This window comes from Doryrhamphus excisus, linkage group LG16 (assembly GCF_037039965.1).
Source record: "Doryrhamphus excisus strain RoL-2023G ecotype Guam linkage group LG16, RoL_Dexc_Guam_v1.1, whole genome shotgun sequence".
NCBI classification, from domain to species: domain Eukaryota; kingdom Metazoa; phylum Chordata; class Actinopteri; order Syngnathiformes; family Syngnathidae; genus Doryrhamphus; species Doryrhamphus excisus.
Window position 1 is genome coordinate 15,257,300 of NC_136372.1, and position 24,341 is coordinate 15,281,640.

At 36.9% G+C, this 24,341-nt stretch overlaps 1 protein-coding gene across 8 annotated transcripts in view; it reads right to left on the reverse strand.

Moving 5' to 3' along the window:
* Nucleotides 1-1,912: 1,912 nt before the first annotated feature.
* elfn2b (extracellular leucine-rich repeat and fibronectin type III domain containing 2b) overlaps nt 1,913-24,341 on the reverse strand; it is an 80,804-nt gene continuing 58,375 nt past the window's right edge. For all 8 annotated transcript variants that reach the window (XM_078797569.1, XM_058049948.2, XM_078797567.1 and 5 more), the window contains 2 exons: nt 9,764-10,351; nt 1,913-7,592 (listed from right to left, as the gene is read on the reverse strand). In XM_078797569.1, coding sequence (XP_078653695.1) covers nt 5,097-7,592; nt 9,764-10,102 — 2,835 coding nt within the window. In that variant the 5' untranslated portion in view covers nt 10,103-10,351 and the 3' untranslated portion in view covers nt 1,913-5,096. The remainder of the gene's footprint in view (nt 7,593-9,763; nt 10,352-24,341) is intronic.

Genomic DNA, 24,341 nt, shown 5'->3' on the forward strand with positions numbered 1-24,341 from the left:
AGTTATTTGAATAGAATAGGGTCAAAAAATTCAGAGAAATTAAGAGAAAAAGAAAAATTAAAAGACAAATTAAGAGAAAAACTTGTTATATATCAGAAATAATTGTAATTTGAATAGAATAGGGTTGAAATATTAAGAAAAAAAAATTGAATTCTAACAAGAAAAAAATGCAATTTTATAAAAAAAAATGTCACTTTAGTAGCAAAATATTAAAGGAAAAAATATACACTTTTTTTACTCATAAAATTTTGGGGGAAATTAGGTTGCAGAAAAAGTCAAAATATGATGGGAAATAAAGTAATAATATCATTTAAAAAAATTACCAAAATTATTTTAAAAGAAAGTTGAAATATTGGAGAAAAAAAGGCAAAAAACTTAAGTTAAAAAAAGAAGTTAGTTGGGCAAAAAGTTATAATGTTATGAGAATAAAAATATTTATGAAGATTATTTAAGAAGAAAGCTGAAATATTTGGAAAATTAAATACAAAAATGATAGCAAAAATGTAAAAAAAGAGCAAAATTCATAATAATATTACACTTGAATATGAAATACTGTATATACAGTATATAATCTCTTAGCAAAGTGGAAGAAATACAAGAGAACCTTAGGATCAGGTTATTCAGCTTCCATTAGGTTTGGCCCTTTAAAATGCTGACTGTATCACAAAAGGTGAATTTCCAATTTCATAGCCATTTAATAAGAATTCATGGCCTCATTTGAATAAAAAAAAAAACTGCGCTTTTAATACTAGAATTCCAAATAAAAAAGGTCGCTCGGCTTCGTTCAATTTGAATTTAAAAGAACTGAGCAGGAGAGCACTTTTTGTTTACTTTCACCGATTCCATCAATACAAATAATTCCCTTTGAGATTGAAACATGAAATGAATTTTACATTATGTGATGACATTTTTTTTTTCACTGGCAGCCCAAATAAAGCCCCCCCCCCCACCCCCCTACGGAAATACACATCTAATTCCGACCTCCACACTTGCTTTGGCAGCCCAAGACACCAAATAAGGAAATCCTGGCCTATAAAAATGGTAAAAATTGGCTTTAATCACAGTAAATTGGCAACCTTTGATGATCCCAGATAGAAGAACGGGTATCGAACCTTCTGTGTGAGATATTTAACCCCAAATGAGATTAAAAGTCTTTAACGAACCAACACATGCAAAACCAAGAAAAAGCAACGTGTGTTTTCTGAAGAATTTAAAAAAATCGTAGGAAATGGTAGGCAAAAAAAAAAAAAAAAGTACGACATAAACAAAAAAAATCCGACTTATATTTGCCGCCGCCATCAACATCGTTATGATATGTGGCGGGGACGCTTCTCATGACAGGACGCACTAAAAAGTCGACCAAAAAGGAAATTGGGCTAGGTCACAACCAGACATACGTGTTTACGAACTTGCGATTTTTGCTGTTCCCCGTTTTTTGGTGACCAGAAAAGGAGATTACAAAACCAAAGTAAAAATATTTTGGAAATAAAGTCAAAATAGATTGAAATTTATTTTTATTAAAAATTAAATAAATTGCAAAAATAGTTGTAACTCGAATAGAATAGGGTCAAAATCTTAAGAGAAAAAAGTTGAATTTTAACAAGAAAAAAATGCAATTTTATAAAAATAAGCTTGTAATATTAAGCGGAAAAATAATGTCACTTTAGTAGCAAAATATTAAAGAAAAAATATACACTTTTTTACTTGTAAAATAATGACAAAAGAAACAAACTAATTTTGGAGAAAAAGGTTGGAGAAAAAGTCAAAATATAATGGGAATAAAATCATAATATAACATAATATCAGAAAAATTATATATTATTATATTAAATATTGGAAAAAATATTGGAAAAAAAGACACAAAATTTTACAAAAATAAGCTAGTAATATTAAGCGGAAAAATAATGTCACTTTAGTAGCAAAATATTAAAGAAAAAAATATACACTTTTTTTTACTCGTAAAATTTGGGGGGAAATCAGGTTGCAATTTGAATAGAATAGGGTCAAAAATTAAGAGAAAAAACTAAATTTTTTTAATTCTACGTTTACGACTTTGCGATTTTTGCCGTTCCCCGTTTTTTGGTGACCAGAAGAGGTAACACGGAGATTCGTCGGACGCACGGATTATGCAGGTATGATACACGACACGACATTGTACCCAAATCTGACACCAGCAAAACGTACGAACGACACACATCGGTTGTACGGACGACGCACAAACACGTACAAAGTGTGTTTTTTCTTGCAACCAAACGTCCTTAGAACCCTGAACATGGCATTTAATTTGATTACGCACTCCTGTGCCTTCGTTCCACCTCTTCTTATTACTCATGTCTTTCTGGTGAAGATCTTGCCCGTTTTACCTGCCTTACAAGGAATTGTGCGGACTAGAGTGCGAACCGTAAAGTCCCAGTAACCCCGCCCAAACGTCCTTAGAACCCTAAACATGGCATTTAATTTGATTACGCACTCCCGTGCCTTCGTTCCACCTCTTCTTATTACTCATGTCTTTCTGGTGAAGACCTTGCCCGTTTTACCTGCCTTACAGGGAAGGGTGCAGACGGTTGTACGGACGACGCACAAACACGTACAAAATGTGTTTTTTCTTGCAACCTGAATCCAAAACAAAAACGTCCGTAGAATTTGACATGAGAAAGAACCTCAAAAATCAAAACGTCGTACAGTTTTTATCCCGTATGACCAGTTGTGACCTATGCTTTTATGTCGTAGCTGTACTTCTTCGCCGTCCACTTCCTACGAACGTACAATCAACCTGTTAAAGTGGCTCAAAAGCAAGATAAGAAACAAACAAACAAACAAAAAAACAACCTCAAAAGTCTCAGTAATTAATTTTCTATGGAGTTTTAGCCCTAAATAGAAATCCGAGACAAGGATCACTTGAGTTTTTCACATTTTACGGTAGCCAAAAAAAATGGTTTCACAGCAGTTTGGGCAGATCGTTGCAAAGGAAAACGGTTTAAAGTTGAAAGTAGCGACAAGAGGCGCTGTGCTACTTTCGAATAATATGTCTTGTAAAATAACGTCTGTTGTTTGTGCGTTCATCCATGTGTTTAGTCATGTGACGTAGCTTACTATATGAATCCGGACGGCTATTAGATATTCACAAGTATTCATTATAATCAGTTTGGGGTGTAGACGATGTAATCTGACAAGGCATGCCAACACCCACTTACACTGACCACTGAACACACACACACACACACACACACACACACCAAAGGTACATGCCCGTCTTAAGATGGATAACCGAAGTTAGACGTTAATGAAAAGTGTTGGCAGTCATTTTTTTCCTATTTAAAAAAAATATTTGAATTGTACTATTCCCTTGAACGCATCACCCACTGACACGTTAAACGACATTAATTCGTCTCAGTGTTAATCTCACAAGATTGAAATCATAAAAATGTATTACATTTGATATGAATTGCACACATTGGTGGTGGTAGGCTACATCTGTAGCCACAGCCGAATGGGTAGTCGGATAGAAACGTGGCTTTCCAAGGTGAAGTGCCTTGCCCAAGAGACACAACAACAGTGACTGTATGGAAGGTGAGAGGATTGAACCGTGAACCTTCTGGTTTTTGGGTGATCTGCTCTGCCGCCCAATGTGACAAAATTCCGCATTTGTGGGTACAAAAGCTTGCAGGAAGCAGGAAGAGGGTTCACTCCACGTCCGTTTGTTCTGCAGAACAGCGGCATGAACGGAGTGAGCCCTCTTCTCAGTCATACAGTGGGTGGAGGCGGGGCTGCTAGCATACACACACAGTGCAGAAGAGCGTAGCCCCGTGAGGAGCTACTGAGTCTCTTGTGACAACCCCATTAATTAGCGTAAAAAAACAGAAATGGGGCATTTCATGGGGGGGGGGGGTACCCACCCCATTTCATGGGGAAGTACCCACCCCATTTCTGTCAATGATGTTTCATTAATTAATTAATTCATTTTCTACCACGTATCCTCACGAGGGTCGTGGGGGGGTGCTGGAGCCTATCCCAGCTGTGTTTGGGGCGAGAGGCGGGGTACACCCTGGACTGGTGGCCAGCCAATCACAGGGCACATATAGACAAACAACCATTCACACTCACATTCATACCTATGGACAATTTGGAGTCGCTAATTAACCTAGCATGCATGTTGTTGGAATAATTTTACTTTATTTTAGTTTTATTGTGTGCAAGATTCATTGCTGTACGCCCCCCCCTCCCCAAGTGCACATTCATTCATTTTCTACTGCTTATCCTCACAAGGGTCATTGGTATGCTGGAGCCTATCCCAGCTGTCTTAGGGCGAGAGGCGGGGTACACCCTGGACTGGTGGCCAGCCAATCACAGGGCACATACAGACAAACAACCATTCACACTCACATTCATACCTATGGACAATTTGGAGTCGCTAATTAACCTAGCATGTTTTTGGAATGTGGGAGGAAAACCCACGCATGCCCGAGGGTGGAATCGAACTCGGGTCTCCTAGCTGTGTGGCCAACGCATGTAACCATGTCAGGTTTCCTTATAACATATATTTTTTTTCTCTACTTCCTGTGTGACAGTTGCTGTTGAAATGCAAAATATTCCCCCCCAATTCCGGTACACGGAGCCTACATTTTGACAACTCTTCACTTCCACGCCGTTCTAAATATAACCACGTGCCGCATCATGTCACCCTCTCGGCTGAAGCCATGAGTTTTCCCACTGAATTCCCAATGAGCACACACTCACGCACGGCACTGAGTAAGCACGGTCTAAAAATATTATTCAAATTGCGCAGTTAGCGTCCTGTTTGCTTCCTGTGAGATCAAGAAATGCTGCAAATGTTAAAGAATTCCATAAGCGGTGCTACAATGAATTGTAAAATGTAAAAAAAAATAAAAAAAAAATCCCAGGTATCCCAGGCACGGTTTCACAGTCAATATGCTATACACACAAGCATGCCGAAAAAAAACAAAAAAAAACAAAAAAAAAAAGGCAAAACGTGTCCGACATTTATCTTCCCTTTACCTTTTAAGAAGGTTCTCCGTCCCAGAAAGGGCAAAGTAGAACCAGAAGTAAACAAAGAATACTTAATACCGGTCCCCGAGTCAAAGCTTCTGCTGTGCCGATACTCCCTTCCAGTAATCCAGGATGTCGTGCAGGTCCTCGCCTTTAGCAAACTGCACCTTTTTCCGAAGGGCATTCCCGGCCGTTACGTAACACGCCTCGTCACGTTGGCCTTTACGGTAAGGACGGAAACGCTCCCAGATCCTCAGCGTGCTCTCTGAGGAGTACTCAGGACTGGAGGAGTAGCCGGAGTAGCTGGAATGGTGGCGAGCCGGAGAAAGCTGGGAGTAAGACGCAGCATCCCGACGGGAACGGGACAGCGGTTTGAGGAAGGACACCCTCTGAGCCGGGGAGCCCTGGTGGGAGCCGTCGTAGTAGAGCGCCGGGACGGAATGGCGGTGCTCTGAGCAGTGGTAGTCCTGCTGCACATCCAGTTGTTGTTGCTGTTGTTGCGGTTGTTGATGGTAATGGTGCGGGATTTGGTTTTCCGGATGTTGGGCACCAACGCCACCACTGTCGCAACCACCGCCACCCCCCGCTCCGGTGCAGCTCATACTTCCGACTAACGGGAGTCTTTCCAGGGGCTCCCCGCAACCCACAGGACTGGCGCGGTCGGAGTACTGAGTACTGCCGTCCGGGCTCCTCGGTTCCGGAACATCCAGACTATAAACACGAGCTCCGCCGCGATCCCGATCCCGTTCGCGTTCCCGGTCCCGACCAACGGAACCACAAGACGTAGTGCTGCTTTGTTTCTTCACGGCGTTTACAATCACGACAGCCGCATCCGCGCTCATTTGCCGTTGAATCGGGCGTACGGCGTTAGCCGGTGGCGGCGGTCTATACGGAGGCGTGACGACGAATCCGCCGCCGCTGATCCCCGGCCGCTCGGAAAGCGGCGTATTCAAAGCAGGGAGCGGCGGCGGAGGTGGAATTTTATTAACCGGACAAGATTCCGTCATGCCTTGAGGAAGTGTTATTAATCCACGCGTCAGAGCGGATGTGCTACTCGGGGGCGGCGACGTCGGGTTGGAGGAAGTAGCAGGATTTGGCGAGGACCCCGAAGCGGCGACAGCCGCCGCGTCCAGTTTCAACGCATCAATACAGTTGTTAATAATCTGGTTGACTTTGTCCACCTCCATAGCGATGGTCGAGATCTCGGATGCGGATCCGTGTCCGTCGTCTTCCGAGTCCTCTCCGACATCGCTTCCGTCATCGTCTCTTAAATCGTCCCCTCTTATGACCCCGTGTCCGCCGTCTCCTCCGAGCCTCTCCATTCCCGCCGCTCCACTTCGGATATCCATATAATTCCCTTTACTGGTCATAGCCTCGGAGAAAGCGGTCGCCATCTTTTCCACCTGCGGGATCGACGACAGTCGTGAGGAGCTAGTGTTAGCTGAGTGTAGCATTCCGGAGCTGGACGACGCCGACATCGGTAGTTTCCCCCCGTGGTGGTGATGATACTGGTGGTGGTCTCTGGAATGTTCTTGCAACTTATGGACCGCCGTTGGATCATTCGCGACCGCCGCCGCTACTTCCGGTCCGTAGCGCATTTCCAGTATAGTTTTCTTAACGCAGATGGACTTCTTCTTCTCGTCATGCATCCGTTTTTTCCGTAAACAGTAGTAAACGAAGCCTAAGACGATGAGCATTCCGAAGAGGCAACCCACGATGGTCATGATGTAGTGAGTTGTAGTGGACGGCGTTGGGAGGATGTTTTGGGAACGCGTGGAAAAGGTGAGGCAGGTGTGGTTGTAGCGTTGGGAATTACGGATGGACGCCACGCAGAAGGTGTAATTGGTGTGAGGTTTGAGCTTGCTGAGCGTGATCTTCTCCTTGTTGTTCTTGAGCGTCATAACATCCGATACGTACGTTTGGTTGTATTGCGTCAGAATGTACATTTTACTGAACGGTTTCGGAATCTGGACCAGGAGCGATGCCGACGACAAAGACACCTGATGGAGTTTGATGCTGGGAATGAAGCCGTTTTCTATCCCTGTGGACGAGTTGGGTTGGTGGTAAGGTCCCACGCCGCCGTACATCTCCGGACCCATTCCGGATGAACCATCCAGGTCCGGCGGAAGGGACGTCATTCCGGGAATCATTACACCATCTCGGCAATGGGAGTTTAAAATGTTTTTGGCATTTCGACCGGCGTGACCGGCGGCGATGGGGCTCAGCAGCGGGAAACCAAACATCTCGCGAGGTGTCTCGCACTGCAGACGGTCGTAAGTGTGCGTGACGTTGTTGAAGGATTCTAACCAAATCAGGAAGCTGTACAGATCGCATCCGCAGTGGAAGGGATTCGCTGCCAGTTCACAAACCATTAGGTGATTGAGAACGGTGAACGTCGATGGATCGATGCGGGCGAGTTTGTTGGATGACAGATCGATGCTGCTAAGGCTGGGGCACTCCCAGAATGCATTGCTGGCAATAACCTCGATGAGATTATGCTGGAGGAATAGACATTGCATGCGGCTGAGTCCTCTCATCATGCCCTCGGTTAGGTTGCTCAGTTTGTTGTAGCCCAGCTGAAGGACCTGAGGAAGCAGGAACAGGAAGTTAGCACCCAAATATACCCTAAAACACTGCCACTTTGTGGCAGGGGTGTCCAAACTTTTTCTAGCGAGGGCTCAACTTAGATGTAGATATGCTAGGAATATCTATGCTAGGAATATATATTTTGCTGCCGTTTTTTTTTTATGAATATTTTCACTTTCTGCATGCTTTGCAAAGGCAAAAACTAATATTATGATTTTATTCCCGATCAAATTTTTACTTTATTAACATAATGTAGTCAACCAAATTTTACGTAAATTACAACTTTATTTTGTTTTTCATATTATTTAAAATTTTTTAATTTAAAATAAAAAAATATTTATAAAAAATATTAAAAAAAAACAATTTTTATATTTCAACCGTGCTACTACGCTAATATGACATTATTGTTCCACATCATATTACATGTTTGTTCCTGTGAAATGATTTATTTTGTCTGTTACTATTTTTACATAATTTGTGTAAAATTACGGCTGTTTTTTTTCAACTTCTTGTAATTTTCTTTTCTCATATTTCTCTATATTTCGCTGCTGTTTTTTTATGGATATTTTCACTTTCTGCATGCTTTGCAAAGGCAAAAACTAATATTATGACTTTAATCCCATAACATTTTTACTTTATTCACATAATTTAGTCAACCAAATTTTACATAAATTACAACTTTATTTTGTTTTTCATATTATTTTAAAAAAATTAATTAAAAATTATTTATAAAAAATATTAAAAAAACAAAATTTTTATATTTCAACCGTGCTACTACGCTAACATGACATTATTGTTACACATCATATTACTATATGTTTATTCCTGTGAAATTATTTATTTTGTCTGTTACTATTTTTACATAATTTGTGTAAAATTACAGCTGTTTTTTTCAACTTCTTGTAATTTTATTTTCTCATATTTCTCTATATTTTGCTGCTGTTTTTTTAATTAATATTTTCACTTTCTGCATGCTTTGCAAAGGCAAAAACTAATATTATGACTTTAATCCCATAACATTTTTACTTTATTCACATAATTTAGTCAACCAAATTTTACATAAATTACAACTTTATTTTGTTTTTCATATTATTTAAAAAAAATGTAATTTAAAATTTAAAATTATTTATAAAAAATATATATATTTCAACCGTGCCACTATGCTAATATGAGATGATTGTTATACATCATATTATATGTTTGTTCCTGTGAAATTATTTTTGTCTGTTACTATTTTTACAAAATTTGTGTAAAATTACAGCTGTTTTTTTTTCAACTTCTTGTAATATTCTTTTCTCATATTTCTCTATATTTTCCTCATATCCCAACATATTTTAACAATTTTCTACTGCACAATTTTAAAAATTTATTATTTTGTTGTTTTAATATTTTTTCTTTTTTTTTTGTATTTTTTTTATTTTACTTTAGTATTTTATTTTAGTATTTTTTCTTTCTTTTTTAGTATTTAAGCAGTTATTTTTTCTAATATGTATGTATGTGTGATTCACATTTTTACTTTCTGCATGCTTTGCAAAGGCAAAAAACAATATGTATTCACATAATTCTAAAATCATTTATTTTGTTTGTTACTATTTAGACATAATTTGCATACAATTGCAGCTGTTTTTTTCCAACTTTATTCTTGTAATTTTCTTTTCTCAGACTTTATTCCCATAATTCCCATATTTTAACAATTTTCTGCAGCACAATTTTAATTTTTTTTTATTTTATTTGTTGTTTTCATATTTTTTAAATTAGTATTTCAGCAGTTATTTTTTTTCTAATATTATGCTGATAAAATTACGACTTTTTCCTCATTTCTCATGTTTTATTGTTGTAGAATTACTGCATATTTTTCCTTTTTAGCTGTTGTATTATTATATTCTTGTTAAATTATATTTACTTAAATTTTTCTCATAATGCCTTAAAAAATAACCTATAATATTTACATTTTAGGCTCCTAAAATTATGTTATTTTTACTCATAATAATAAAATGTTATTTTCATAAAATTCTGACCTTTTTTGTCAAATTACAACTTTTTGTTTCTTTTTTGTTAATATTTGGACTTAATTCTTGTGCAGTTTTCTTGTTAAATTATATTTTTAGAATGTGCTGTGGGCCAATTAAAAAAACACTTTGGACACCCCCCGCATCAGGGTTTGCGTCACCTGTAGGTTAGCCTGTCCCGAAAAGGCCCCGTCTTCAATGTAGCTGATTTCGTTCTTGGTCAGGTTGAGGTCTGTGAGGTTGGTGAAGCGGTACATGGAGCTCAGCGACACGGCTTTCAGTTTGTTCTCGTTGAGCCTCAGGTCATGGACGGTGTTGTTGATGTGTTGCGGGATGGTCTCGTACGGCGGCTGGTTCTGGCTGCAGATGGCCAGCCACACGTAACCTTTGTCCCCCTCGATGAGCCAGCAGTCCCCATTGACCACGGCGGGGAAGCGGGTGGCAATTAAGAGGGAGGAAACGACAACAATGAAACCTGATGTGGTGGACGGACTCTGCATGATGGAGATGTTTTTTTCGAATCCTGAAGAGAAACACGAGGACAGGCACCAAGGAGGCTGTGTTCGTCGGAGAAAAAAAAATGCAGCAAGAAGGTCCAGAGAAGAAGGGGCGTCGGCTCTCGGATGCCAGTCACGGCTCTACGGCTATCATGGCTGATTAGCAGGTCGCCCGTGTTATGTCATGTCTTGTCGGGATTCGGGGAGGGGTGACACGGCTTGTTTTCATGCTCTCACAGGACCTCGAGCTCTCTGTTGGGAAAAGGCAACAAAAGGCACATGAGTTACATCGGCGGGGTTATGCATATTTCATGCCTTCATTTTGAAAGGATTTTCACATAAAGTTGCATTAAATCCCCAAAGGAGGTTCCGGTTTAGTCGCTGCTGGTTTGTTTCATCCATCTTTTTTTTTTGCAGTCAGTCGCCTTCCATGAGGCATAAGATTCTATTTGGAATGTTAAACATACAGAAAGAACCATCTGAAGTCTAAAGATTCTGCTTTATCATTTTCATAAATCAATAATAATAATTCAAACCACGATACTTCCTTGTTTATCGCCTTGAATCGGAAAGTGAACTTTCCCGAAGTGGGATTCCTTATTTATAAATGGGACATTTTTGTAGAGCGTACAAAAATATGTTTTAACATTATTAGAGCACTCTAGACATAAACTAGCACCCCTATAGTCACCTTTACAGTCATATTACACAATATAGGAGACATAAATAAGACTTGTGCTCATTTGTGTTGCTGTAAAAATGAACTTTCCCGAAGTGGGATTCCTTATTTATAAATGAGACATTTCCATAGAGCATCGAAAAATATGTTTTAACATTATTAGAGCACTCTAGACATAAATTAGCACCCCTATGGTCACATTTACAGTCTCATTACACAATGTAGGAGACATAAATAAGATTTGTGCTCATTTGCGTTGCTGTAAAAGTGAATTTTCCCAAAGTGGGATTCCTTATTTGTAAATGGGACATTTTCATAGAGCATCGAAAAATATGTTTTAACATTATTAGAGCACTCTAGACATAAAATAGCACCCCTATAGTCACATTTACAGTCCTATTACACAATGTAGGAGACATAAATAAGATTTGTGCTCATTTGCGTTGCTGTAAAAGTGAATTTTCCCGAAGTGGGATTCCTTATTTATAAATGGGACAATTTTGTAAAGCACAGAAAAATATGTTTTAACATTATTAGAGCACTATAGACATAAAATAGCACCCCTATAGTCAACTTAACGCTCCTATTACACAATATGGGAGACGTAAATAAGACTTGTGCTTATTTGTGTTGCTGTAAATGTGTTCCGGTGCTAGGCGAGAAGAGGGGCAAAGAGGGGGGGGGAGGGCAAACAGGAAATTATGCGACATCAGCCCATGTTAGGTATTACTGTGTCGGTTGTGAGATCATTCATACCTGCATTTTGTTAAAATAAAAATTTGAAAAAAAATTATTTTAAATTTTAAAATAATTAAAAATAATTTAATAATTTAAAATTTAGAAATTTATTTTTTTATGTAATTTTTAAAATGTAGTAAAAAAAGAAAAAAATTATAAATTAAAATATTTCATAAAAAACAAAATAAGCTGCCTGCTGTTGTGTTTCTCATGAACATAACGGTAACATTAATGACACCTAGTGACCATTGTGGAGTACTACATTGCATCGCACCTTTGAATGCATCTTCTGAAAGCCTAAATTTTCATTTTACTTATATATGTTTATGCTTGAAAATGCTTCATTTAGGCACAAAATATGCAAAACGTGGTTAAATATGTGTATTTTTTCACTAATAATTATAAGTATTTGACCACTGAACAGATTTTTTTTGGAAAAAACGTAATCGAGTAAAGCAAAAAAATTTGTAAAAAATTGGTAAAGGATGACCGTATTGCAATTTCACTGAGAACTAAAAAAAAAATAAATTAAAATTGTCATTTAGTCAATCTTAAAACTGTTTTATATGAATATTTTCTTGAAAAAGAAGGTTTATCTTGTATTTAAAGTCACAGTAGAGCCGTTCCGATCTAATTATATTACATTATATTATAGTATACAGTATATTTTTATGATGTTGATTCTTTCTATGCCATCCATCCATCCATCCATCCATCCATCCATCCATCCATCCATCTCCCTGCCAACAACGATGATGTCATCAAGCTCCGTCTGCTACCTGCAGCACACGTTCTTCTGCTTGACGACCCCCCCCCCCCAGGGCCAGGGAGCAAAAGGATTCGCAGTCATTCCAAAAGTGAGATCACACCGTCTCAACCTCAAGACATCCCTTGCCGCGACGCTCCGGTGGCTTAAAGACAACCTCTGTATTCCCTCCACACGGCATTTGAACAGCAGTCAAGTGTTTACATAAGGGGAGGATTAGCTGCCTGTTGCATCATGACACAATTTTGTCCACTTGCCTCTACAGCGGCTTGGAAAAACATAGTGCATGCGACACATACATTATTCAGTAATCCCCCGGGATCCTCTCCTATGGATGTGTAGTCCCGATCTAGTAGCTACAAGTACAATGCTTTATAATATTCCCATGTTTCCGGAAATCCCTTCTTTTTCATTTCTATTATCTTTCACTTTGCTGAACTTTTACGTACTTTGTGCTCCGAATTCAGACGTTTTTTTTTTTACGTGCAATGGAGAATTGGACTCCTTTGCTGTCTATTCCGGTCGAAATTCCCAGGAGGAGCCGATGCTCCTATGGAAGCCTCCAACTAACCTGGAATGAAAACACGACATAGGAAACATTCTTAATTGGGATACATCGTTTGTTATGTGCTATTTTTTTTTGTTTCAGATTGCAATTAATTATTTTCTCAGTCGATTAATCTGAAGCGTGTTCGATTAATCAAGTTATTGCTTAGTTCAGGAGTATCCTAACTTTTGCTACGGAGGACCACTTAATGAAAAATGAAAGGATGCAATTATATATTGATATTTTGTCAATATATAATTACTATAAATATTAATATATAATTTTGTCAATATATATACACTAAGTAGTTGATATATAGTTTAATAAAAAACTACATATTAGCTTTGTGTATATACAGTAGGTGAAAAAGCAGATTATTAGTATCAACTTTACGCTTTTTTCCCCCATGTTTCTCATAATACTACAACATTTTCTTTAATATTTCAATTTCATGCTATTATATTATTATAAATGACATTTCCCCGAATAGAAATGTTGACTTTTTTCCTGTTGGAATACATCTCTTAATATTTTGACTTTATTATTATAAAATGAATGAATGTTTTCTATTCAACTTTCGTCTTTTCAGAATTTTGACTTTATTCCCAAATTTATATTTATATCATATATTATCTTTATATTATATTTATATGACAAATTTATATTTATTATATTTATATGACAAATTTATATTATATTTATATGACAAATTTATATTATATTTATATTTATTCTATTTTATATTTATAATTTTATATTTATTTATTTTATTTATTCTTATATTTTCCACAGCATAATTTTCCAAAATTGATTTGTTTTATTGTTTTTTCATAATATTACAACTTCTTCAGAAATGTTTTCCTCATGAATAATATTTTCCACTTTATTCCGGTAATACTTTATAATTAATATAACTCCCATAATATTCACTTTCACAATCACTCCCATAATATTTTTTCCCCAACTTAATTCTCCAAAAATGACAACTTTATTTTGTTTTGTTTTTCTTGTCTTTTTCTATAAAAAAAAACCCAATCAAGTTGTCGATTAATTGGCTAATCAATTAATCATCGATTAACCTAGTTCCAGCACCACCATGCTCCATACACACGGCCTCCCATTTTAACAGCGTGAGGTTTATTTGCGGCGTGATCTAATTTGCTGCCCCACATAAACCCAGTAGGTTCACATTGGGGAGGCAGGGAGGAACCCCATGCGGGCTCGGCTTGGTTTGGGGACATGATTACATCATTAGGAATATAGGGCATTGGCACCTGGGAGATCATTGATCCATTTCTAAGTATCGAAATACCGGGAATTAAATCAACATTTTCCTCCACAGTTATAAAAAAAAAAAGATGATGATGTGCGTGGTTTGTGTTTTTTTTTTTTTACTGAGTGGGCTACAATCATTTCATGGAAGTAGATATGAAGGATGAGGTGAGCAGATTGTCCAGAAGAGTAGTATTATATAGTAGTAGAGTAGTATTATACATATATACAGTAAAGTCTCGTTATATCGATATCGGTTAAAACGAATTACTACTTATTACGATACTATTTTCATTTCCCGGCAAATTTCTAGTCTTTTATGATATAATTAGCTCCGTTAGTACGATACACGGTTATTATGATAATCCGGTTACTACGATGCCCTTTTCATCTCCCGCCAGCCAATTTGGTCTGCTTATATCGATACAAAAGCAGCTTAAATCAATCTTTGCTTAAGGATTTCAATACCAAAAAAGAACACAGCGAACGGCTGCTTCCAGTCAACTTTATTTTTCACACTTCCACCACCAGAGTGCAGCACACATAGCGGAAAACACCCGTCCCTCGCGCCTACCCCTCCGGGTGGCAACACCTTCCCTATCGATAGTTCCGGGGTGAATTATGTTCCGGGGTGAATTATGTCCCGGTAACCGGTAATCACTACAGCGTAAGTTTATTTTTATTTACTGTAGTACAAAATGTATTGTAGTACAAAAGCATGCTAGATACGCAATACATGAACTCAAGGAGAAAATTACATGCAATATCAAAGATCCGCCCACTTTTAATGCAGTTCGGCGCAGGATCGGATATATGGATAGTCCGGTTATATCGGTATTTTTTCCGACTCCCGAGAATATCGATATAACGAGACTTTACTGTATATATATATATATATATATATATATATATATATATATATATATGACAAATCGTCAGTGGTTACTGTTTAAGCGACAACCACACTTGCATGTCCAGCTGTCACACCGTCGTTGGCTTGGCTAATTTGCAGCCATCACTCATCAATCACAAATCGCTTCCGCCGCGTTCTATTTTTATGCCTCCATCATGGAAACAGCCATAACCAAAAGGGCCTGGCGTTGGTTTCAGTCCCTCCCGTTCTTGTAAAATGCGTATCAGCAACGCCTCGAGAGAGATTTTCTTTTAAAAGCGGAAACACCAAAGCCTGTTTATGGTCAATGCCACCTCAACAGTTATTCCGTTTTACTCAAATAGACGCTGGGGGGAGTATTTCATGATTGGATAGTGACTAGAATAGCACTATGTGTACACTACATCGTGCTATGACACATATAAAAGCAAAAAGACTTAAAATATGCCATTAAAATACAACACAAGAAGTCGATGATGAAACAATAGCCACTGCAGGAAGTTCTCTTCAGAACAGGAAGTAAAAATGAAAGAAAAAAAACAAGACTTTGACTCATAAAGTCTGTGGTCTTAAGGCTGAACACGTTGCTTGGCAGAACAGCTTAATAATAATAAAAACAATAATAATTATCAATATTATTAATTATATATAGATGAATTTAATGCTTTTATTGCTACACAATCAAAAAATATATAAAAATATATAATAAAAATTTTTCTTCTTATTATTATTATATATATAATATAAAATATTATGGGAATAAAGTGGAAAATATTAGTCACGAGGAGAACATTTCTGAAGAAATTGTAATATGAAAAACTAACAAATTATAATAATAAGAATAATATGATGATGATGATTATTATTTGTTGGTTTTTCATAATATTACTACTTCAGCCAGGATAGATAAATGTACTGCTTTTATTGTTACACAATAAAAAATATATAAAAATATATAATGATAATAATAATTATTATTATATATATATAATATATAATATAAAATATTCTGGGAATAAAGTGGAAAACATTAATCATGAGGATAACATTTCTGAAGAAGTTGTAATATTATGAAAAACCAACAAATAATAATAATAATAATCATCATCATCATCATATTATTATTATTATTATTATTTGTTGGTTTTTCATATTACAATTTCAATTTAATTTACTATATATATAATATATAATATAAAATATTCTGGGAATAAAGTGGAAAATATTAGTCATGAGGAGAACATTTCTGAAGAAGTTGTAATATTATGAAAAACCAACAAATAATAATAATAATAATCATCATCATATTATTATTATTATTATTATTTGTTGGTTTTTCATATTATAATTTCAATTTAATTTACTATAAATATAATATATAATATAAAATATTCTGGGAATAAAGTGGAAAATATTAGTCATGAGGAGAACATTTCTGAAGAAGTTGTAATATTATGAAAAACCAACAAATAATAATAATCATCATCATCATATTATTATTATTTGTTGGTTTTTCATATTACAATTTCAATTTAATTTACAATTATATATATAATATAAAATATTCTGGGAATAAAGTGGAAAATATTAGTCATGAGGAGAACATTTCTGAAGAAGTTGTAATATTATGAAAAACCAACAAATAATAATAATAATTATTATTATCTGTTGGTTTTTCATATTACAATTTCTAATATTTTCCACTTTATTCTCAGAATATTTTATATATATAATAATAATAATAGTTATTATTATCATTATATATTTTTATATTTAGTTTTTTATTGTGTAACAATAAAAGCAGTACATTATCCTGGCTGCTCAGTACAACAGGACTTAAGTGATAAACCAATCCACTCAAACGCCCGAAGGAAGACATTTACAGCATCACACACAAGGAAGCGTTATTGGCTAATTGGGTGTTATTTTATCTCTAGAGGGCTCTAATAATGTTAAAAACATATTTATAATTTTTTTATGTTCTAAATACAAAAATATTCAATTTATACACAAGGAATCCTTATCCGGTACCAATTAACTGTAACAAACGAGGGATTAATAAGACCAGATTTAACCAGATTTGGTGGTAGGGCGTAATAACGGCACCAGTCCAAATTGTGCCTTGTTATCTGGATTTGCTCCAAAATGGACTGGCTTCTTCCTCGGCACATGTTCCACCACTGCTCACAAAAACAAGTGAGTATTTGCGTTCCTGTTTTTCCTGTAAACTGACTGTTTTTTTACAAATGGTGACCCTCAAGTGGCAAAGCTGTCTATTTGTGCTGAGCAACGAGGTCAGGTTGCCTTCCCAACAAAGAGGAACAGTGGGGTTCTGTCGTTATGACATGATGTGTTTGGTGGACATTTTGACTTGAAGGGCAATGAGGGCTGATGTAATGTACCAAGTACCTGCATCAAGACCGCCAAAGTCTACGTTATGGCCAGAAATTATGTGTTATTATTTGAAGTGAGCACCATTGGGACTGACAAAATCAGAAGCGGGCTGCACGGTGTTCAAGTGGTTAGCACGCAGGCCACACAGCTAAGAAACCAGAGTTCAATTCCACCCTCAGCCATCGGTTTTCTCTGGGTGCTCCGGTTTCCTCCCACATTCCAAAAAACATGCTAGGTTAATTAACGACTCCAAATTGTCCATAGGTATGAATGTGAGTGTGAATGGTTGTTTGTCTATATGTGCCCTGTGATTGGCTGGCCACCAGTCCAGGGTGTACCCCGCCTTTCGCCTGAAGACAGCTGGGATAGGCTCCAGCACGCACATATGCCAATTTCAACAGTCAAGTAATATATTCCATTCATGTATTCTGCTTAAAGGGGATCTATTATGGTCATTTTTGGACTCCTATAGAGCAGCTACACACAATAACCAGCATTCCAGAGTTGTAGTTCTTCCAGAATCTGCACCTATTCAGCTGTATTTTTTTTTTGTGGTTCCCGCGAAAACAGCGTTTTAATGTATTCCACCCACGGGTGTACTCCACCTCTCGCACGAAGACAGTTGGGATAGGCTCCAGCACGCCCACGACCCTCAAAATCAGAAGCACATATGCCAATTTCAACAGTCAAGTAATATATTCCATTCATGTATCCTGCTTAAAGGGGATATATTATGCTCATTTTTTGGAGTCCTATAGAGCAGCTACACACAATAACCAGCATTGCAGCGTTCTAGTTCTTCCAGAACCTGCACCTATTCAGCTATATTTTTTTTTAGATTTTGTGGTTCCTGTGAAAACAGTGTTTTAACAATAATTATTTTTAATTTTTTGTCATGTACCGAAGTACGAGGTGATATGAGCATCCAATGACATAATGGGTACCATAGTAAGTGTCAATATAGTGATATATATAGCACATCATGACTGGTTCAAGACTCTTCATCCTTGTATTTAGCAAACATCAACTGCTTGTATTGTTTCTTGAATTGGCTCATCGTTCGAGTTCCTTACTCAATCCATTCCATAGTTTGATTCCACGTACTGAAATGCTATGGCTTTTTAACGTAGTCCTAGCATAGAAGTGTTTCAAATGTAGTTCTTCCCTGAGATCATATTTCTTCTCCTTATATTCAGGCTGGTTTTCCATGATGGTGATTGAAAAGAAATATACACTTAGACAAGCGCGTGGACTCTGATAACCGTATGACACAAGTCATATGTATTTATTTACATATATGCAGCAAACAGCACAGCGGTGGCTGAAAATACATTTCACGTCACGTCTGATGGCGGCGGAGCCGGAGCAAACACGGTGATAGAAAATATATGGACGCTCTCCAATTTCAGCACCTGTCACAGTCAATTTCCGAGGGGGGTGATGTTATTAGAATTCGGGGAAGGAGAATGTCATCATTGCGGCTAATGAAGCGGAAGGGAAAGCGCCGCGTTGATGCCAATGCCAACAACATTGGATACAATTGGCATTCCTCCCTAATTGGCAATGCTAATCATTAAGAATGTGTGACGATCAATAACGGCGATCAATGAGGATCAATCACACCCGCATCCATTCATACTACCACTGCTTTGACAACGATAGTCGTTACTGTTATTTGTACTTCCTCTGCTTATCGTGATACTCCACAGAGGTAATCCTATAAAATGTAACATGTATCCATTGCATAATACTACTTCCTTTTTAATCCCATGCTCTCAAGTTAGATTAAGGTAGATCAAAGTTACAAGGAGTAGGAAGAAGCAGATCTTATTTTCTAATCCTACACTTTCTCCATCTCATAGCAATTCCTGATTATGTCTTCACTTTCAATGTCACCGTTTTCGAAAAATGCTCATGACTAATATTTTCCACTTTATTCCCACAATATTTTATATTATATATATTTAATAATAATAATAATAATAATAATAATAATAATAATAATAATAATAATAATAATAATAATAATAATAATAATAATAATAATAATAATAATAATAATAATTATTATTATTATTATTATTATTATTATTATTATTATTATTATTATTATTATTATTATTTATTATTTATTATTATTTTTATTATTATTTTTATTATTTTTATTATTATATATTTTTACATATATATAATTTTTAATATATAAAAATAAGGAATAATAAAAATAACAATTTAAAAAATTTGAATTGAAATTGAAAAAAGTTGAAATAAAATTGGAATAAAAAATACAAATACAAATTAAAAAATACAAACAAAAAGTACAAATACATTAAAAAATATAAATAAAAATACAACTATAAAATGAAAAAATACAAATGAAAATAAAAAAATAAAAAATGGAAAAAAATGTAATTATATTAGGAAAGCAGGAAGTGAACAAATGTAACAGTTACTGATTGTAAAAGTACCAGATGGAGGGGTAGGATTGAATAAGCTTTGCTTCTTCCTACTCCTTTTGGACATGTGGAACTGTGAACTGATTATGGGATGCATTCAATTGTAATCTGATGCACGTTCAAATGAAATTAAACCATTACCATATATGAAAAGAATCCCATCCCATCATCCCATCAACTAGGTTGAATATTGTTTCAAGTTGATTAAGCCTGATGACAAACAATTAGAAGCATAATGAAACTCTTCACGCTGGTTTCGACTTGATGAGTAAACCTATACCTTCCTATAGCCTCTGTGCAGATGATTCATATTTTTTAAATATGTTTCACAGCGCCGTGACATTTCCCCAGGCATCAACAGCCTCGGCGTTCTGGGTTTTGATTTGAAAAGGTTTGAAAAGGAACAAAAACACAAATGAAGGAAGGAGGACGGAGACGCACAAAATGATGGCGATAAAGGAAAGATGATGAAGCAATTTCAGTGGAAACTGCCAGTGAATTGAAGCTGAACTGAAAGAAGAAGCGAAATCTATTTACGGAGGAGATTGAACCAGCAACCATCAAGTTGGGAGGCAACCACTTGAGTTATGACACTAAACTTTTCATTCTCAAAATAAGAATAAGAATAAGAATACAAATAAAAAATTAGAATTAGAAATAATAAAAATGAAAATGAATAAGAATAAAAATTTGAATTAGAAATAATAAAAATGAATAAGAATAAGAATAAGAATAAGAATAAGAATAAGAATAAGAATAAGAATAAGAATAAGAATAAGAATGAGAATGAGAATAAGAATACAAATAAAAATTTGAATTACAAATAATAAAAATGAATAAAAATAAGAATAAGAATCGGAATAAAAATAAGAATAAAAATAAGAATAAAAATAAGAATGAGAATGAGAATAAAAATGAGAATAAAGAATGAGAATAAAAATAAAAATAAAAGAATGAGAATAAGAATAAAAATAAGAAATAATAAGAAATAAGAACAAGAACAGGAACAAGAACAGGAACAGGAACAGGAACAGGAACAGGAACAAGAACAGGAAGAGGAAGAGGAACAAGAAGAACAAGAACAAGAATAGGAACAAGAATAGGAACAAGAACAGGAAGAGGAACAGGAAGAGGAACAGGAAGAGGAACAGGAACAAAAATAAGAATAAAAATAATAGAATTAAAATTGAAAAAAATGAAAAAAATTGAAATAAAATTGGAATTAAAAAATACAAATAAAAAAATACAAATACAATAATAATAATAATAATAATAAAAAATACAAAAATACAAATAAAAATAAAACAATTTCATTCTCAATGGGGAAATATTGAATTATGAATGTATGGGATTTTTTTAAATAAAAACCCTGATAGATAGCCAACATGTCCTGTATGACTTGAATGTTTCGATGTTGGACAGCATGATCATGTCCCCCACTCAGTAACACTGGACAAAAGTATTTGGACACAATTCACGTCCCTTTACGTCCCTCAATTTCCATCAATTTGTCTCCACCTGAGTCGTCTTTCCGTCCATCTGTCTGTTGTATTATCGCTCCACGCTACGTGATGCGTTCCGGATCCCCCCCCCCCCCTCGAGTAGCGCAGACAAGTTGAGAGCGAAAGCCCTCTTTCCTCTCCACTTCACACGGCGTTTCCAGATGAAACCAACGCGGCTTCAGACAGATGACGCTCCTCTGAGAGCCTCACCGCAGGAAAAAAAAAAAGCGGCTAAAAGCTGCTGGACTATACATCAGTGGGTAACTAACGTCCTGCCAGACAAATCGCTGCATCCTGAAGCTTAAATGTACCAATTTTTGTGCGCTTTAAACGTGCAGCAACGACACACACATGCTTTCATAACGCTACCGTTTGCATAAATTAGCATCTTGACCGCCTTGCCTTGATGCACATGGCTCAAGCAGCCGAGAAGGATATAAATAAATAAAATAGGTGGATGAATAAATGAGAAAGATGAGCAGAAATAGAGTCAAGGGGCAGTAAAAGTGCCCCCCCCCCCCCACGGGTGCATCTAGTGAGGTGTTAGCAAGGTGTCCAAAGTGCATCTTTTTATTGGCCTGCAGCACATTCTAAAAATATAATTGAAGTATAAAACGGCTGCACGGTGGTTGAGTGGTTAGCGCGCAGACCTCACATCTCTGTGTAGAGTTTGCATGTTCTCCCCGTGCATGCGTGGGTTTTCTCCGGGTATTCCGGTTTCGTCCCACATTCCCAAAAACATGCTAGGTTAATTAGCGACTCCAAATTGTCCATAGGTATGAATGTGAGTGTGAATGGTTGTTTGTCTATATGTGCCCTGTGATTGGCTGGCCACCAGTCCAGGGTGTACCCTTGCCTCTCGCCCGAAGACAGCTGGGATAGGCTCCAGCACGCCCGCGATCCTCAAAATCAGAAGCATATATTTCAATTTCAACAGTCAAGTAATATATTCCATTCATGTATCCTGCTTAAAGGGGACCGGTTATGCTCTTTTTTTGGACTCCTATAGAGCAGCTACACACAATAACCAGCATAGACCCATTCTAGTTCTTCCAGAATCTGCACCTATTCAGCTGTATTTCTTTGAATTCCGTGGTTCCCGCGAAAACAGTGTTTTAATGTATTCCACCCACGGGTGTACTCCGCCTCTCGCCCAAAGACAGTTGGGATAGGCTCCAGCATGCCTGCGACCCTCCAAATCAGAAGCACATATGCCAATTTCAACTGTCAAGTCATATATTCCATTCATGTATCCTGCTTAAAGGGGATCTATTATGCTAATTTTTTGGACTACTATAGAGCAGCTACACACAATAACCACCATTGCAGCGTTCTAGTTCTTCCAGAATCTGCACCTATTCAGCTGTATTTTTTGGGGGATTTTGTGGTTCCCGCGAAAACAGTCTATTTTAATGTATTCCACCCACGGTTGTACCCCCCCTCTCGAACAAAGATAGCTAGGATAGGCTCCAGCACGCCCGTGACCCTCAAAATCAGAAGCACATATGCCAATTTCAACAGTCAAGTTTCCAAAAACATGCTAGGTTAATTGGCGACTCCAAATTGTCCATAGGTATGAATGTGAGTGTGAATGGTTGTTTGTCTATATGTGCCCTGTGATTGGCTGGCCACCAGTCCGGGGTGTACCTCGCCTCTCACCCGAAGACAGCTGGGATAGGCTCCAGCACGCCCGCGACCCTCAAAATCAGAAGCACATATGCCAATTTTCCGATTATGCTCATTTTTTGGACTCCTATAGAGGAGCTACACACAATAACCAGCATAGCAACATTCTAGTTCTTCCAGAATCTGCACCCATTCAGTTGTATTTTTTGGATTTTGTGGTTCCCGCGAAAACAGTCTATTTTAATGTATTCCACCAATGGGTGTACCCCCCCCTCTCGACCAAAGACAGCTAGGATAGGCTCCAGCATGCCCGCGACCCTCAAAATCAGAAACACATATGCCAATATGCCAATTTCCAATTTCAAGTTTCCAAAAACATGCTAGGTTAATTGGCGACTCCAAATTGTCCATAGGTATGAATGTGAGTGTGAATGGTTGTTTGTCTATATGTGCCCTGTGATTGGCTGGCCACCAGTCCAGGGTGTACCCCGCCTCTCACCCGAAGACAGCTGGGATAGGCTCCAGCACCCCCGCGACCCTCGTGAGGATAAGCGGTAGAAAATGAATGAATGTGCACTTGGGTTAGACATACAACAACAATGAATCTCACACACAATAAAACTAAAATAAAGTAAAATTATTTCAACAAAAATTATTTAGTGCTATTCCTGCTGCAAAATGTGTTATCGAGGTGATAAGTGAGGGAATTTAAATGAAGGAAAAGGATAGTGATGGGGGGGGGGAGTGTTGCTGCTACCTCTACTCAGTTTGATCTATAATTCATATTTCCTCGACATATACGCCTCAAGAAGGTCTTTTGAAGATCTTTTCAGTCTTTTTAAACACGTATCACTCTTATATTTTTTATATATATCTATATATATATACACGGCTAACCCTCATCACCCGCTGTCTGTTTGTGTCTGCATCGAATTTTTTTGATGTCCGATACCAAGACCGTTGTCATCTGTAGCTGCTCATGCATTACATCGTATCCAATTCCTGGATGCTTAGTGAAGAAAAAGCAGAAGTGCAACAAAGCGTGACGGAGAAATGGCCTGGGGGGGCTGCCATTAAATGGAGCAGAGGTCCTAGCCTCCGCTTTCAAAAGGAGATATCACCTACACCCCCCCATGACCATACCTTTCCCTCCAGGACCCAAATATAAGGGGTGCAAGGCTGGGGTCATGTGGCTTCGGGGTAAGTCTTATTTTTTTTTTTTTACATATTTTGGACTTTTTGACTGTTTTTGAAAAAAAAAAAAAACAAAAAAAAAAACAAGAGAACAACAGCAAAAAATGAAAAAAAAACTACTATATATAACAATTAAATTTTTTTTATCCTAAAAGTCATAATTTTACAACAATTAA